This window comes from Anser brachyrhynchus (genome assembly GCF_964034855.1).
Source record: "Anser brachyrhynchus genome assembly, chromosome: 6".
Classification (NCBI taxonomy): domain Eukaryota; kingdom Metazoa; phylum Chordata; class Aves; order Anseriformes; family Anatidae; genus Anser; species Anser brachyrhynchus.
This window is the reverse complement of record NC_137700.1, coordinates 41,249,416-41,266,530: the sequence shown is the minus strand read 5'-3', so window position 1 is coordinate 41,266,530 and position 17,115 is coordinate 41,249,416. Positions and strand designations below refer to the sequence as shown.

Sequence of the window (17,115 nt, the reverse complement as noted above, 5' to 3'; positions counted from 1 at the left end):
CATTTAGCCCAAGGCCAGAGCTTTCCTGTTGTTTCAACAGCGCATTTCTGGCATTGCCCTGAGTTAAATTGCAGTTTATGTTGCCTCCATATGGGAAGTTTCAGCAAATGCAGTGACAGTTAGTAAATAACAGCCTGCAACCTGACCGAAAATAAAGTTTAAAAACCCAGGAGAAACAAACAATATGTCAAAAACATCTGGGGATCCGTGATACAGATATTATTAAGTACGTCCTGGTTTATAAAGAAATGATCCGCTCACAGACAGTAATTATATGGCTGTTGTTATTTATGTTTATCATGGCCATGCCTGAATGCCTCAGCTACAGTCAGGGTTGCCCTGTGCTGAGCACTGCACAAACTCAGCCCAAGAGAGAGGCCCCCGAAGCGCTTACAAAGAAACAAAAATATAAAACCCCCATTTCACCAAGGGGGCAATGAGCCACAGGGCAACAAAATCATTTTGTCACAGGCACGCAGAAAGTTTCTGGCAGAAGGAGCCAAGCAGCTTCTCCGCAAGACAAAGGATGCTGCAGATGATGGAGAAAATAAAGCAAAATTAATCTGTGGCTCTGGCGCCCTTACTGAAGGGTTGCGGGCACGTGTGCCTGTCCTCTGCCCGAGCAGGTGTTGCTGAACATGCAGCCTCGACCACACTGGGACCAGCCACAGCCTCCTGCATGGGTGACTCGAGCCCACGGCAGCTTGCTGCCTGTGCACGTCCCGTTTGTTGTGCTACAGCAAGCTTTGGGACCCCCTTCTTCCTCCTGCGGAGGGGAACCACCGCAGCACCCAGGAGCCCCGCAAAATAATCAGAAAGTGCCACTCAACGAGACGTGACAGAGTGCTGTCACAGGGAGGTGACAGGATGCTGCACGGGGAGAGCAGGAGCTCCTTCACGGGCAGGCTGCTGGCACATCCCCCCCGTGGAAATCATGTCATTGGCAGTATTTGAGCGAGATGGGAAGGGAAACCAGGTTAAAGTTTAACCCTGGCAGAGGTCGCATCCAGAACCACCTACCTCTTTACAGTCAGCAAACAGGCTGCCCTATGCTTCAGGGCATACAAAAGGTTTTATTTTACTACCACCTTTTTCTTCTAGGGTCTATTCTGAATCCAGCACCTGTAGCACGGCGACAGAAAAACACGAGGACAGAAACCACGCTGTGATGTTGTGTACAGAGAACACAGAGGAATGGAGACAGAAGCAACTCATGGAAAACCCACAAAGCACAGCATTCTAATACTAGGTCTTCATAAAAGCAACTTTTTCCCCTTCCTAGTATCACCAACTTCACTGCTCGCCCGCCAGCCTTCCCGACGCCGCTGCTCCCTCCGAGGCTGCTGGTGCCAGCGGAGCGCCACAGCGGGGCTGCGGAGCCTCAACAAACCTTAAGCTTGCCTCAAAACGCTGCTTTCTGGCAGTGCTGCAAAATCTGACCGTGCAAAAGAAAACGGAAGATTTGCCCATTTGTACTGCATGTGCCTGCTGCGTGTATTTCAAGGAATGTGAACAGGGGTCTAATAAAAATGCAAAAGCCGCAAAGACTTCTCGTATTATCAGTGCATTTGGTTCTTTGCCAGTTCTGACTTGTCCATCTCAGTTCCAGCATTTAGGTACACGCTCAACTAGATTCACGTGAGTGTTTTTAGTGATTTCAACATTTCTCGCTGTTCCTTTTCCTGCTGGATCAAGCACTCATCCCAGGTGTGCTGGTGCAAGGCGGTCTCAGAGCACACGAGCCTTAGAAGCCCTTGCCAATCGCACTGCCCACATTTAAACACTGTTTAGTGTTAAAAAACCACCTTGCCGGCCCCGGGCCGTGCAGTGGTGCTTTAGGGTCGGCTCTCGGAGCCTCCCGGCGGCGGCAGGCGCGGAGCTCGCCTCACGCTGCCGCAGCCCCGCCGGGCCCCGCGGCGCTCAGCACCCGCCTCCCCCGTCCCGCAGCTCCCCCCACGGCCCGCGGCCGGCCCGGCAGGGCCCCGCTTACTTCCGCACCGCCTCCGCCGAGCCGGCGATGGGCGCCCCGCCGCCGCCGCCGCCGCTGTCGTAGAGCACCCCGCTGATATCCAGCAGCAACCCCCGCACCCCCCGCGCCCAGGCCGCCATCTTGGCGCCACCATCTTGTGCCGCCATCTTGGCGCCGCCATCTTGGCCCCGCCTCAGCCCGCCCCGGGGGCCGCCGGGCAATGGAGTCCCCCTGTCGGAGCCCGGTTTCGTGGCTTTTCGTGCGGTTTTGGTGTCTTTGGAGGCGTCCCACGCCTTCCTGGGGGCATCCTGGGCTTTGCCCCGGGTCTGTCTGTGGGGAAGGGGCGGCAAGACCCGAGCCTCCCCTGGCAGAGCTCCCCTTCCACAGGGAGGCGCGGGGTGAGACCCCCGAGGGCTGCGGCTGAGCGCCTCAGAGCCCCCACACGCCTAACACCAAGCAAAGCCGGTCCCCAGGGCACCCCGCTGCTCCACAGACGGTCTGCTGGCCCAACAAGCCCCACAAGGCCAGGTCCCCATGGCCAAAGCATGATCAGCGCTGTGCCTGCCCCAGTGGTGCCGCCTCACGTCTGCCCCGCGCCCCACAGGAGCACCAAGAGCAATAATTGTCATTTCGTGGGCAGAACCGAACCGGTCGCCTCTGTATTCCCATCAGTGATAAGATTCTATCAGCGGTGTTCCAGCTTTGCAGACAACACTGTTTTCTCCCTTGATAAAGTCCAAATGCCGCCTTATTGCTAATACTATCAATAGCGCGCCGTGACGCGCGGAATACATCAGGAGCTGTGCTGGAATTACAGTCCACTTTGTTTTAAGAAAAGCAGAGGAGCCTTGGCAGCATTGATTTGCATCACCGCGTCTGGAATAGCCTTTGGCTTCTCCTTAAAGATAATATCTAAACTGTGAAATTCATTAAATAGACCCAGAAATGGATCAGGTTATTTAAAACAACATCACTAATAGTGCAATATCTCAGCTGTCTACGCTGATAGTGAACATTGTCTTGGATAGTGTTATCAGTCCAGGACACCCGCTATGAATATTGATCCGCAGCTTGTTACAGCCATCACTTGCCGTCAGGACAGGTCAGGGTTGAAACCCACCTAGCATCAAAGCAATTTAAAGACAGCACTCAGCCTGAATTTTAATGCTCGAGCTGGAAAACAGACCAACTTCAAACAGACTGCTAAAACCAATCCATGAACGTGTGCTTTTTCTGTGTGCCTTTCCATGGGCATGCATGTTTGTAGGTCAGCCTCTATGCACGTGTTAACCTGATGATATTTGAAGATGTCTGCTAGCTCACAAATTAATCCCAACACTACAATTTACCTTCTAAGCTCTTGCAGTAGCAATAGCTCAAACAGAAATATTTGCAGTCTCACACAGATCAGATTATATTTTTTCTTCCAAATAAGAAAAATTTCCAGTGCTTCAAAGGCTAACAAGCATCCTTAAAACAAAGTGAGCCACACACCTATTTACCGTATCACAATACCTATGATTTTTCCACGTAGTTTGAAACTAGCACTGTGGCGAACGAAAAGAATCTGGTTTCAAAAATATGAACAGGATATGCATCAAGATTTCACACCCCTTTTCTTTATTTGGCATCCGTTTTGAGGTATGCTGTCCAGAAACTGTAACTGTTCCCCTCCCCTTCCCTCTCCTTCTGCACCTCAGGTAACGCTGAATGCGCAACCAACGCTGCCAGCACACAGCAGAGTGCTTTCCAGCTCCCCACCAGCTTCATTTTCACGCAGGATGCATCCCCCAAACTAAGCTCTATCGGTGTGCAGCTTCAGCACCTGAACTCCCCATGACAGAGATCCCTTCTCTTCTCAATCTGCGTGCTGTCCCATGCCAGAGGCCAGTGCTGAATGGGTCCTTGGATGCTGCCACCGTGTAATTGATCAGAGTAGCTATTTGCAATCGCATCTCCCTGCACATCTTCATCTCCTCTTCCAGCTCCCCATTACCCTAATTCCTATGCCTTTGCAGTGACGAATAGAAAGCCCAGTTCTGCTCTCTTTACTCCCGTTCTGCGGCACCTGTTCCCATTGAGCTATGCCTTATTTTTACCTCGAAAGGAACTGACAGCGCCCCTTTGAAGACTGGCGGACACATTCATTTCAGGGAGCTGAAACTGAGACACCTGCAAATATGAAAAGGGCCACAGCCTTCATCTCCTCCTCAAGTCAAAGCGGGAGAAGCAGCACATTCCCACAGACAGACAGACAGACGGAAGGAACGCCACCTTCCCATGCCTCTCCCGGCTGAACAATGCCCTTGTCCACACCTCACCCTGATTCACAGTGCCAACAGAAAGCAGAAATGCTAAGGAGAGGGAGCAGCATCCCCCTTGAAAGCTACAGAAGTACAGAGGTACATTGCCAGCAAGTTTCTAACAAATGTGGGTGACCAGAAGTGGTCGAGGTCCAGGGACTGGAGCAGGGTGGAGAGACCTGACCTGCTGCTGCCGGTCCTATACCAGCAAACGGATTAAAGGCAATAGGGCGCGCTCCCAGCGCAGGCACGCCTCAGTCTCCCTGCCCACGCCAGGGCTGAACTGCAGGGCTTAGGGCCGAGAGCCTGACCCAGGCAGCCCCGAGCTGACCCCGAGAAAGCGAAGGAAGATGCTCGGGGGCCAGACGGCACCTTCGCGCCCTCAACCCGAGCCATCCGGCGGCGGGGGGGGGGGGGCTCTCCCCTACCCCCATCCCTCCCGCGACCCCCGCGGGCTCTCGCGGGGGGCTGCCCCCAGGCGCGGGGCTCCCCCCGCTCCCCCCGGAGCCCCTCGGCGGGGGAGGGCGGCGCTGGCTGCGCCCCCGCGGGGCTCCGCTCGGCCGGCGGCGGGGAGGGGGCGCGGGGCGGCGTGCCAATGGCTGCGCTGCCCCCTCCTCTGCCCCCACCCCGCCGCCGGCCCCTCCGCCCGGCTTCTCCTCCCCGCCGCTCTCGCTCCGAGCCTCCAGCGCCCCGCCGGCGGCTCCGGGAGGAGGAGGAGGAGGAGGAGGAGGAGGAGGCGGCGGCGGCTCCGCGGCAGCGCTGCCACCCGCGGGTCCCCGGCGGAGCGGAGCGGGGGATGCCGGAATGCCCGGACGGCGGGGCCAAGGAGCCCCCCGTCCCGCATAGGATCTCCTTCTCCATCCTAGACATCCTGGATCCCCAGAAATTCACCCGGCGAAACCAGGCGGCCGCGGGGAGCGGGGGCGAGCGGGAGAAAAGTTTGGCGAGAGTTGGAGTGGGAACGGGCGCCGCTCGCCACGGGAGCGGCTGGGATAAGCTCGAGGCGGACGGTAGGAAAGCGCTCGAGTTTCTCCCGGAGGAGCCGGCGGGGCGAGCAGGTGGCGGGGCCGGGCCGAGCATCCCCCGAGCCCGGTCCCCGCCGCCGGGTGGGTGGGGAGGGCGGCGGGGGTCTTGGGGGGGTGAGGGGGGGGGGGGCCGCCCGCCGCCGCCTCGGGGTCCCGGCGCTGGGAAGGAGCAAGCTCCGGCCCCGCCGGTTCCAGCCGGGCCCCCCCCGCTGCACCCCGAGCGAGGAGGGGGCGTCCCGGGGCGTCCCCAATCGCCGCCCCCCCCCCCCCCCCAACCGGCCGCGGCCGCAGGCGGAGCCCCCCCCGGTTCCGGGCAGCGCAGCCCCCCCGAGCCCTTACCGGGGCCGGGAGGGGGGTCCCGAGCTCCGTCCCGATCCCGGTCCCCGTCCCGATCCCCCCCGCTGTCCCTGCCGGCCCCCGGGGATTTCTCAGCCCGTCCCCGGCGGAGGATGCCTCAGCTCCCATTGATCGATATCCTATTACCGACTCCCGCCTATCTCCCGCCCGCAGCTTGCAGGTGCCCACTTCAAACCTCCTTCCCCCGGCCTGATCCTAATATTGTTCGATTAAAACTTACCTTTAATAGATGACATCTATCGATCCGGCCCTCGCAAATCTGAAACTCCATTAGCACGGAGATTGGGGGGGGGGGGGGGGGGGGGGGGGGAGGAGGAGGAGAGCGGGGAGGGGATTTATTTCGCTTCAGAAGGGGGCTTTAATAACTTCTCTTTTAATTGGTAAGCAATCCATACCCACACCTCTCCCCATGACCCCCCCAGCAAACGAGACGGCGCCGGGCGGGCTCTATACCCCCCCCCCTACCCCCCCGGACCCCCGGCAGCGCCCGTCCCCGCCGGGTGCCGTCGGGGGGGCGCAGGGGAGGCTGCCCACCCCCGGCGCTCCTTCCCCCTGACGAGCTCCGCCGTCTCCCCGCAGATGCGGAGAGCGGAGCCGAGGCAGCGGCCGAGGAGGGCTCGGGAGCTGCCTGCACGACCCCCGGCCCCGCTCCCGGTCCCGCAGCCCCGGAGGAACCGGGCTCGCCGCGGGGCGGGCGGCGGCGCCGAGCCGAACCGAGCTGCGCCAAACCCCGGCGAGCCCGGACGGCTTTCACCTACGAGCAGCTGGTGGCCCTGGAGAACAAATTCCGGGCCACCCGGTACCTGTCGGTGTGCGAGCGCCTCAACCTGGCTCTGTCGCTCAGCCTCACCGAGACGCAGGTGAAGATCTGGTTCCAGAACCGCCGCACCAAGTGGAAGAAGCAGCACCCGGCCCCCGACGGCTCGGCCGCCCCAGCGCCCCCCAGCACCGCCGCCCGCGGCCCCCCGAGCCCCCCGGCGCGCCCCGCCGCGCCCCCCGGCCGGACTCTGCCCCCCTTCGCCGCCGCCGAGCTCCTCTTCCCGGCCGCCTCGCCCTTCCCGCTGGCTGCCGGCCCCTTCGCCCCCTTCCTGGGGCCCGCGTACCTCGGGCCCTTCTACGGCCCGCACCTCTGAGGTCTCCTACGGCCCGCACCTCGGGGGTGCCACCGCCGCCGGGCTCCTGGGCGCGTTCCCGATGCACTCGGAGGCGTTGGGACGGAGCTGGCGAGCCTCTCGCCACGTGCCGGTTCCCTCCAGAGCCTTCTCAAAGTTTCTTTTTAAACCGTTCCTCGTCGCCGCCTGGCTTGCCGGCACATGCCTCGGAGCTGGAGCGCCCAGGAGCTGCGACGCTCGCCACCACCGCCGGGACCCCGCTGTCTCCCATCCGGCTCCCGGGGATGCGAGCGAGCGAGCCAAGACGGCCCCAAGCCTCTGCTGTTGCCCCTGGACCCGGCGGAGCCCCGTGTGCCCCACGTTTTTACACCACTTCTCCCGTCGGACCTGAAAACTGCAAGGCGTGCGCTCGGTACCCTGCCGAGGAGGGGGTTTCCTTTTGGCCGGAGGGGCAGGGAACCGCAGCGCCGTGCCAGCGGGCAAGGAGCGCAAAGTCTGCTCGGTCAGTGGGAAGGTATTGGATTGCTGCTAATACGCGTCGCCCCTCTGCCTTTCTTTTCAGTCCATTCCCGTTGACTTAAAAGGGTTTAGAGGAGACGTCTAAAGATCGCTCCTCTCGCAGAGAACGGGTGTTCCTGTAAGAGCAGCGTTAGCGCCAAATGAGGCAGAAACGAAAACATAAATCAGAGAAAATGATTACATTATTCATTTCTTTAAAAACGGGGCATTTGTGGTAGAAAATAAGTAAAACGCAGAATCTCCCGCATGCAGAGACCTATCTTCCATAACAGAGAAACACATGCTTTTTCTTTTTTCCTTTTTGGAGCATTTCTCAGAAAGGAAAATCATATTTCATCCTCATCATTACAAGCAGCGGAATGAAAAGGAATTCTGACTGGGGGCTGATCCCTCCCCGAGCGGCCGGGAAGTAATTGGGTTTAAAAAAAATCCGTCTCGCGCGGTTTCGCAAATTATCGCAACACGCCGCTCCGGAGTGTATGCCCTCGGTCTCACCATGCTTTAAAGTACACATTGGCTCTCCAACCAAAAATCTTAGCTCGTAAATCCTATCCATCTCTTCTTGTGTTTGTCTAAATAAAAAGGTTTGTTTGTTTGTTTGTTTTTTTAAATTATTCCGCGTTGAATTGTTTTTAATTGTGCTCAGACGAAGCGCTGTCTGCCCCGTGGGCGGGTGTCCAGGCACCCAGCTCCTTGGGGTGGGGTGGCGAGAGGGGCTCCCTGGGACTCCCTGCCAACAGCAGCACCCTTAAGGTTTTGGGGCTGAGGCAGGAGCCCCAGAAAAGCAGTCCTGGGGCCGGCTCACCCAAGTCGCCGCAGCCGTCTTGCCAGCCCGAAGAGGAGGCAGCCGGCGTCTTCCCAATTACATGGATTGCTACTAATGAAACCTGAGGTTTGCTTCAGGTCGCGACTTTGGAAGGCATAACTACTGCAGGAATGTACTTACTTGCAGGTTAGTTAAAGTAACTTTTTAACTCTAATTGGACTTCAGTTGGAGTTGCAAAAGCCGGGGTCATTACGGCGGCGCGGCGCGCATCCGGCGCTGCCCGCTTGCCGGCCAATGATCCAGCAGTCGCGGCCGGCCGAGGCGTCGGGGTGCAGCGCTGCCAGCGGCCCGTGTCTGGCCAACAGACCTCCAACAGGAGCCCACGTCCCACAGGAAGAGAAGGGTCCAGGAAGCCTTCTGGTCCGCGCTCTTCGCCACAGGTTCAGGGTGACCAGACCTAAATCCTCTTGGTGGCCTTCTACTTGCAATGCTCATCGCTGCGCTGGCAGAGCCCAGCTCGTGGGTTCACTGCGAGGCGTTCCCAGAGCACCAGGCAGTTGGTTGCCTGTACTGAAATCTCGGGGGGAAATGCCCCGAGCCCTGGCATTCGTCATACAACGAGTTTTCTTCCTTAACAAGTGTAGGTTGTAGCAAAACTAGAGAACATTACAAATACAAACGCAAACGGCATGAATTGGTGTGCAGTCCTGCTGTTCGTAAGCCTTCTCAAGGCTCTGTGGTTTGCCAGCAGTTTTGTCTTTGGCACGACACTGTTAGCTTTATGGGAAACGTGAACGCTTGATTCCTGTGCAGGAAAAGGCAGCCTTTCCCACCACTCCATTTAGTCATCTCCCTTGATCCGGATCAAAGAAAAGTTTTACAACTAATTTCAGAGAACATATCGATGCCCGTTCCCACTTTGTATTACCTGCACCTCTGCGCTGGAAGAGTGGGGCATGGCAATGGGACCGAGGCCCTCGTGGCACCAACCCCAGGCCACCAAAACTCTTCTGGGCAAGGGCGCATGAGCTGCTCGCACCCCCCCTCTCCTCCTGCACCTCCGGCTTCCAGCTGGAGACGTGGCGACTGGCCACTTGGTACTGCTGTGATGCAAAACTCAGCCCTGGAAATAGCCATTGCTGTCAACCGTTGCATTGTCAGGATTACGCTAGTCGCACCAGTCACACTTCTGGAAATGCCCCACTGAGTACCCATTCTCTCTAGCCGTTCTGAATACGGAGTTGTAAAATATTTTCAGGCACAGGCATAAATTGACTTTACTCACAGCCGAATATAGATGCTAGAAGGAATCACAGGAAAGTCCCACGTGTAAACAGCAAAAAATCGCATCTATATCAAATTAAAAGGGTTTTGAATTAAAATGCTCTGGAGAGAAGAGGAAAGTTAGGAGCCTCATTCCCCTCGTGTCGCCTGTAGGAGCAGCATCGGCAGTGAGGCACGGACAGCCAGCTGCTGGGGACACCTGGGGCACGCAGCCTGTGCAGAGCCTTGCAATGTGACTCATACAATGCTCATATTTGACCCCAAAAATAATAAAAAAAAATGTTTTGTACCTTCTATATGCACAGGCCACGAAAATATTAGTGGTCCAAGCCCCACAAAAGCACTTTGGAAATAACTTCATTTAAGCTAATACTGAAAGAAGTGCACAGGGGAGTCCCACGGCATCAAAGCTAGGGGAATGTGGGCAATGGCGATTGAACCGGACTTGTAGATCTGTACCAACAGCAACAACAACAACAACTCATACAGATGGGTTTAAAAGTCATAAGAATACACCGAACAATTAAATATACCGAGGGCCTGAAGATAGAATCTAGGTATTGAAAGGCTAGTGAGCAAGCATTTTGCGTGAAGAAAATCAGTATTCATTGTGTAATAGAAGACTTTGGAAAATTAAAGTTTAATTCCCTCCCTCTTCCCTCCCTCCCTCCGTCCCTCCCTCCGTCCGTCCCTCTCCCTCTCTCTCATATCATTAGCTACGATCAAATAATAAGCATTATAACCAACGAGCTATGTATGCACAGGTTCCCGAGCTGAGGATAGGTTTGAAATTCCACCTGTGGGTTTTTTCTGAGTGACTTCACGCAGGGTGCGTAGGGCGGGCAGGGGCGGCCCTAACAAGGGCCCGGCAGGCTCAGCGGCCTTGTGCTGCTTCCTTCTGGCAGAGCAGCTCCCACAGGAGAAGCAGGGCCCTGGGTTTCTGTCGTCCTGGTGTCCTTTATCCCCTGCCTCATGGGCCCCAGATAGGTACAGCTGGGCCGAGCTAGCTCCTCGTGCCCCCACTAGAAAGATCCGTGGTGGGAAGTGTTTCCTAAAAGCGTTTCGTAAAGCATCTCAGATCCCACGGCTGGCGGCCTGCCGGTTGTACAGCACGTTCAGAGAGGCAATGAAAGGCAAGGTAAGGTACCCGTGTGTTTATCAAAGGCCCCACAAAATAGAAGAGCCGGTCTATTAAATGCCCCATCGGCCCGCTAAGTGGTGAAGTGACTCAGGACTGATGGAGCAGCGCCGCTTTGGTCCCACACACAGCTCGCGCATGAGACCAAAGTCTGATTTCCAGCAGCTTTACAGCTCGCAGGCTAGACCAGACGTCTAGCAAAATATTTGGTGGGCGAAATCCTCCTGAAGCAAAATTGATAATAGGGTTCTTGCATCATTAGACCTGAACACATTTTTTTTTTGTTTTCCACTGTGACCCCGTATCAGCTGAAGTCACCTCGAGCAGACTTGTACGGCGCTGCCCTGGCACAGAAAGCTCATGCTGTGGGGCCGATTTCTGGTCGAGCACTGAGTAAAAGTTTCTGGGAGACAGTGATGTGTGCCCGCTATTTACGAGCAGTGTGTCACGGGCTTCCTTTAGCCTCCTACTGTGGCACCGCGACCTTTGCGTACTGTTTTAGCAAGGCGTTGTTGTATTAAACTCAATTTCCTTCACATTTTCCCCTTCAAACACTGAGGAGTCCCCAAGCCAACTTCTTTCTCAAGCTGATCATCTAATTTTCTATGCTCTGTATAACGCCACATAATGAACGTAATTAAAAATGTGGTATTTCATGGGGCTTAGGCATGTCCTAACACCGCAGAGAGATTTCAGTGGCATGCAGGATTCAGGCTTTTTCACCAAGCAGCCTCTGACATTCTGAAACACTTCCAAAGATATCAGCTCTATGTACGAATTCAATACAAATAAAATATTTGACTCCTTTAAAAATCACGCTACACATGCTGGCTTATTATGGTAGCTTTGATCACAGAATTTGTTTTACCGCTACTTTTTAATGAAAAAGTCTATTTATTTATTTATTTATCTATCTATTTATTTATTTTTAAAGGCGAGGGTATACAAAGGATATGCAGAGGATATACCATTTGCGCAACGGTAACCTTAAAAGATGTCGGGTTCTGCATCTGTGGATCTTCAGGCACCTGGCGTTACAAATCGGGAGTCAGCCGAGTTGAACCCTTGTCCTCTCAGGCAAGGTCAGCTCCATGTCCCCACAGCCAGCACGCGGCTGACACCTCTGGGTTCGTGCCTGCGCGCTGCCACGGGACTGACAGCTCCTTATCACGCAGTCCCTCCCCCCCGAAACAACCCGGCAGGACTCAGGAGATGCTGCATTGCACTGAAATTGGCAGGGAAGAGCATTAGTTTGAAGAAATGATGAATGAGCTGCAGAGCAAAGAAAGGATTAAGTGCTTTGCTTTCCCAGTTTATTCGCCCCTTCTAAGGAACGGCCACGTGACAGCTGAGGAGTAGGACATTTCTGGCAAGATCTTGCTGCTTTCTGAAGGTCTCACTTTTGGCAATACACTTTCCTTATTCCTGATATCTTAGGTTGCGTGATTTTTTAAAACAATCACCATGAAAGAAATTGTTTTGAAACAACGGACTTCAAAGCAAAGCCGTTTGTTCTAACGTCTGCCAAGAAAGCCTCTCATTTTCTGAATTATTTGGTATTCTGGGAGATCTCAGGCTAGCGTAAAGTCCTGAACGGGGAAGTTCGGGAGCTGCCAGCACCGGCCTGAGGTCAGGACGAGTGGCAGGTGACGCAATAGGTTGCCTCGCTAATCTGCCCCTGCAAGGAGGCCGAGTTAAAGTCTGACTCGGCCCAGGCATTATGTAAGCTCTCCGGTTCCAGACGACAGTAGCCCTGAGCGGATGATTGCTCACCACTTAGCGAGATTAGCAGTCTCTGTTGTGGCAATGCCAAGCACATGAACGGCGGGGCCTGCGGGGATGTGCTGCGGTAGAGTTTTGAGGACAGTTTCCCAGTTCCTGAGATGAAGTGTGTCCAGATGTTCAGGGCTCAGACCTCGGATTAACCTAAGTGACAAGATATCCATTCTTATTACACACCCAGCTGTATTCCTGTTCATTTTCTGTGTGCTCTCGTGACAGTTACAGCTGCCAGCTTGGTGAGACTTTGGAAGTGGGAAGAGCAGGCAAAGCATTTCCAGGCTGTCCTTTCCAGAAGTCACTGTCCCGATAAAACCCAAGAATGAAGCTGATGGAAGTTCAGAAGCAGAAGGTCTGTAGGATCAAAATCAAAATATTCTTGTACAAGGAAAACGCCAGCTCACGTGAGGCGCTTGAAAACCTGAAGTTCAAACTGGCTTTGTCTCGCTCCAATTTTCTTTGGATTTTATTGTACTATTTATGATTTTTGTGCTAGAAAATGCAGGTCCTGCGGATTCTCAGATTCCTGCCCACTTGCTGCTCTCATGGATCTCACACTTGGATCATGTTGCTGCTGGAACTGCAGGTAAACGGGTAATTTTATTATCAGTCACGTGTCAGAGCTAGAGAAAAATAAAATCAAGTCACGAGTGAGCTGAAGATACACAGCTCTTTTAATCCGTGTTAGCGCATCTGGAAGTTGTTTTTCTCAAACTGTCTCCAGGTTGTATCTTCTTGGTAGTGTGAATCCCAAGGAATATGACGACCACCAGAAATACATAAATAAATTACATTTCTCTCTCCCTATGTCATTAAATTAAATTACCTACAAGCTCTAGAAATAGCAGAGTTTATTGCTCACCCTTAAATCTAGGTTTCACATACAAACAAAATGTCACATCTCATTTGTGGAAGGCTCTGGACGCAAGCATCAATAAATTGCAAAGGACAATAATGGAATATAAGTTCAGATATTGGAAAAAATGCCTAAAGAAGACAATCACTATTTCGATTTTATAATTCAGTTATCCACACCGTCATCTAACAAACAGAGTATCATTGAAATCTTGGTAAAATAAGACAGCAAGCAAACTGGGGAGGCTAAGTGTTAACTGTAACTCAAGGTGTATCTTGCAATAGGAGTATCAGCTCCAGGGGTTGTTCGTAGTGCTTTAAGATGGTTAAGGGACGTCCACTCGATCACGCAGCGCTGATTTTAATGGGGTTGTGCTATGTTTTGCCAAACTATCTTGTAAAATACAGGCTAAAAACGAGACCTCTAACTCGATTTGAAAGGCAGATGTGCTTTGCATGAATTACATTTGTTGTTTCTACGCTCTGACACACTACACTGTAAGATATCCTAGTTGTGCTGCAGGAAAGACTAAACTTTCTGGTCCTGCAAGAAATACCTCAGTGTAGAATTCTGCTGTCCGTAAACAACCCGAATAACACAACCATGGGCCACAGAAAGCAATTTCTCTGGACCGGGTTCTATCAAAAATCAGCATAAACTTCAACTCTCACTGATGAAAGATCGTCTACAAGTAAGAAAGTGTACAAGTAGAAAAATTCTCGAAATCCCTCATTGGTACCTTATCATGATAATAATAAAGCCCCTTCATCTTCGCATGCCTTGTTCAGACATACGTCTCAAATAAGAGACAGGGGCCACAGAAAAGCTTTACCCCGTGTACGCTTGGTGTTGCACTAGATGCTCTGTAGCAGTGGGCAAACCGAGAAGTGTCTGTCACACCATCAAGAGTCGCATGGCCCATGATTGTCCATGTACACGTGTTGCAAGAGTCCCATTGCTGCGTGCTGTCACCTTGCCAATCCTTGGTGAGAGGTGTGATACCAACATCTACAAGGTTGGCGCACGGAGGGTGCAGCATCACCATCCTCTTCTCAGAAAGGTGTTTAGCGTAAAGAACCTGGCCAGCTGTCAGACCCGGACTGCTGGGTTCTCCTGGACAGCACGGCAACTGCTGGGTTTGCCTCAAGAATCTGCCCTTGGCTCAAAGAGAAGCATCACCTTTTTACCTTTTTTTTCATCTTTTTCTTTTTCTTTTTTTTTTTTTGAGTGGTAGCATGTCACTGACAAGAGAAGAAAAGGGTGAAAATGACCCTTGTGGCTTTCCTAGAGGTAGGAAGAGGGGTGAGACTGTCTGTCTGCCAGCACCGAAGACTTACACTGGTGTTAGCTAATTGTGAACTTGTACCCTGAGCCTCATGACTTGGACGGACTCCACACCCCAGCTGCTGACTGGTGTAGGTCATGCCCTGCGGTGAGTAACTCTTCCTCCGAGCCGAGCAATGAGCCGTCACGGCCACCAAAGAACAGAACAGCAAGAGCAGCAAGCGTCCCGTTACACCAGCGCTCCCCCAGCACCGCCTTTGGCCCCGCAACGCACCCACCTTGCCCAGGTAGTGCCCAAGGCTGTGGTTAACAGGCCAGGGTATTGGCCCTACCTCCACGGAAGAAAATAACAACTATAGCTGGGATGCAATGCCTCAGCCTCTTCGCATGCCTAATTCCCCATGACTTCAGTGAGCATTTCTGCCAGAGAGCGAGCTGCGGAGTTATGCCTAACGACTGGCATGACTTAACTTGTTCCTTCATGTGACTATATGGTCTACTTAGACGTCAAACTGTATTTTCTGGATAAGCACAATGAATATAATAGCCCTCTTTTCGCAAGTAGGTCAAGGTTTTCTTCTTTTTCTGTGGGGCGAATTATTGCAAAATGGGAAAATTTCATGTCTTTTGTTTTTCATGTTTTGGTTACTGTCATGTGGAGTCTTTTAGGTACCGACAGGTAACTAAACAGCACACATTAAGCTGCTGGTTTTTTTTTTTCTTTTTTTTTTTTTTTCTAAATCGCAGAAAATACTACATCTAGCAGACAGTAACTGCTTCAAGGTATACGGTAATAGCTACCACCGTGAAAAATGTGAACAATTTAAAATTTCAGCTTGATAACATTTATAAAAGAAAAGTGGGTATTTTCAGTGTCTTGATTGTAAGTGCCGAAAACAAAAGAGGAAAGAAAGTGATTCACAGAAGGATTGCAATGATCCTACAAAAAATTGTGATCAAGCCAATATTACATAGGAGTTTGAAGTCACTCTCTCTCAGATGTTAAATTAGATTCCAGTTGAGAGTTACTTCACACCTGTATTTCTTTTTATCTCAAAATAAGCCCATAACAGCTTTAAAAAATAAATTTACACGTAGTATCTACGCATTCTGTTCTATGCCTGTATTTGAGCATGTAAACCCTTTTTTTTTTTTTCTTCTTTCAGGCTTGCAGGATCCAAAAGAGAGCAAGCCCTTTCTTGCTTCAGGGTTATTGGTTTGTTTGGTTGGTTTTGAGACTCCGCATTTCAGACATGAATTTGCAGTGCTTACTTGGGTACATGGCCACTGTTTTCCTGGGAGTGAGGCTAGACTCAGGCATTTTTTCCTTACACCAGAGATGAACTGTGAAGAAATATAATACTCAAATCGGTTCATTGCTTTTTTTTTTCAGCCTTAAAATTGTGGGCGTTTCACAAAAAATCATACCTTAAACTAGAAAAAAGGGTTGCAATTGCTCGTAGATAATGACTGTTTCCAGACTTAAGAAACTTGGCACAGTACAACCATGCATTCATTCGACAGACGTGATTGTGAAATGTATTTTGCAATGTAGCACCAAAGGCACAACCTTTTAGTGTTGAAAGCTTTGTGCATTCAACTTTGGCAGGAGATGCAGGGCACTGTTCCCTGGCAGAATTAGGCTAGTTAGAGACATGAATATACTACTAGGATTGAGCCTGACTGGGTACGGATTTACGAAGAGCCCGGGATCATCTGTCTGCCCTATTCCCAGCTGACTGCACACTGGGAAAATTTCCTCCGAGGGCATTTTTCTCCAAACGCATACGCAATGCTGCTCCCTGCCATGCGGGCTTTGAGCCGCTTGGTTAGGAGATATGACAGGGTTCCAGGACATTTACACGGGGTTGTGTTTGTGTGTGTGGGGGGGAGATATGCAAATTCTGGGTACTGTCAACCCAGTACACCGTGTTTTCTTTGTGGAAAAGCTACAGACTCTTTTCCAGCATAGATAGACTTGTCAGGACAAATTATGAGTCAAGAGGCATCCAGAAGTCTGCACTCCTGAGACTTTGTTTTTGTTTTTAGTAAGGTGGGTTATATAAAAATAGTCTCAGTATCTTTTCACAGCATTTGTTTTTCTTCTGGACTAAAACCAGTGCACATTGACTACTCATGTCTCAAAGGAGACCTTATTGCTCTCTCTAACTCCCTGAAAGGAAGGTGTGGGGAGCTGGGGTCGGCCTCTTCTCACATGTAAGTAGTGACAGGACTAGAGGGAATGGCCTCAAGTCGTGCCAGGGGAGGTTCAGGTTGGAAACGAGGAGACACTTCTCCTCAGGAAGAGCAGTCAGGCGTTGGCACGGGGTGCCCAGGGAGGTGGTGGTGTCACCGTCCCTGGGGGTGTTCAAGGAGAGGTTGGACGTGGTGCTTGGGGACATGGCTCAGTGGTGACATCGGTGGTAGGGGGTGGTTGGACCAGGTGATCCTGGGGGGCTTTTACAACCTTAATGATTATAAGGCCCTTGTGAACGCCCCCATTCCATGACCACACAGCGCTCCTGAGGTGTCACTTGGCCTGGGGATGGGCTGAGTTATTTGACAGACTAGATTGGGCACAGGCCCGTTTTTGTATCTTTTTATTTATTTCATTTTGTTTTCGTTTATTGTTATTTATTTTGTTTTCCCCGTGCTCCCTCCTTCGTACAACACCTCCCCAGGTGGGGCGGCGACACCGCGGTCGCCCCAAGCCCAGCCCCGTC

At 52.6% G+C, this 17,115-nt stretch overlaps 2 protein-coding genes across 7 annotated transcripts in view; one reads left to right on the top strand and one right to left on the bottom strand.

The window, feature by feature from the left end:
• The window catches only part of LHPP (phospholysine phosphohistidine inorganic pyrophosphate phosphatase), a 91,301-nt gene extending 89,164 nt beyond the window's left edge, over positions 1-2,137 (bottom strand). For 5 of the 6 annotated variants that reach the window (XR_013953236.1, XR_013953237.1, XM_080598691.1 and 2 more), the window contains exon 1: positions 1,991-2,137. Coding sequence is in view for 3 of the 6 variants with exons in the window: in XM_080598691.1 (XP_080454817.1) it covers positions 1,991-2,136 (146 nt within the window). In the remaining 3 variants the exon portion in view is untranslated. The remainder of the gene's footprint in view (positions 1-1,990) is intronic. The other variant, XR_013953238.1, reaches the window with a different exon arrangement.
• A 2,781-nt stretch (positions 2,138-4,918) lies between these two features.
• NKX1-2 (NK1 homeobox 2) lies at positions 4,919-7,899 on the top strand. Its single transcript, XM_080596675.1, has 2 exons — positions 4,919-5,282; positions 6,234-7,899. Exons 1-2 carry the CDS (start codon positions 5,069-5,071, stop codon positions 6,785-6,787), a joined length of 768 nt encoding a protein of 255 aa, XP_080452801.1. The 5' UTR covers positions 4,919-5,068; the 3' UTR covers positions 6,788-7,899.
• Positions 7,900-17,115: the final 9,216 nt, after the last annotated feature.

Excerpts from the sequence above, each read along its gene's own strand:
- NKX1-2 (XM_080596675.1), top strand. The coding sequence starts at position 5,069 with ATGCCGGAATGCCCGGACGGCGGGGCCAAGGAGCCCCCCGTCCCGCAT. Across the intron at positions 5,283-6,233 it reads GGATAAGCTCGAGGCGGACG|ATGCGGAGAGCGGAGCCGAG; the intron begins GTAGGAAAGCGC and ends GTCTCCCCGCAG.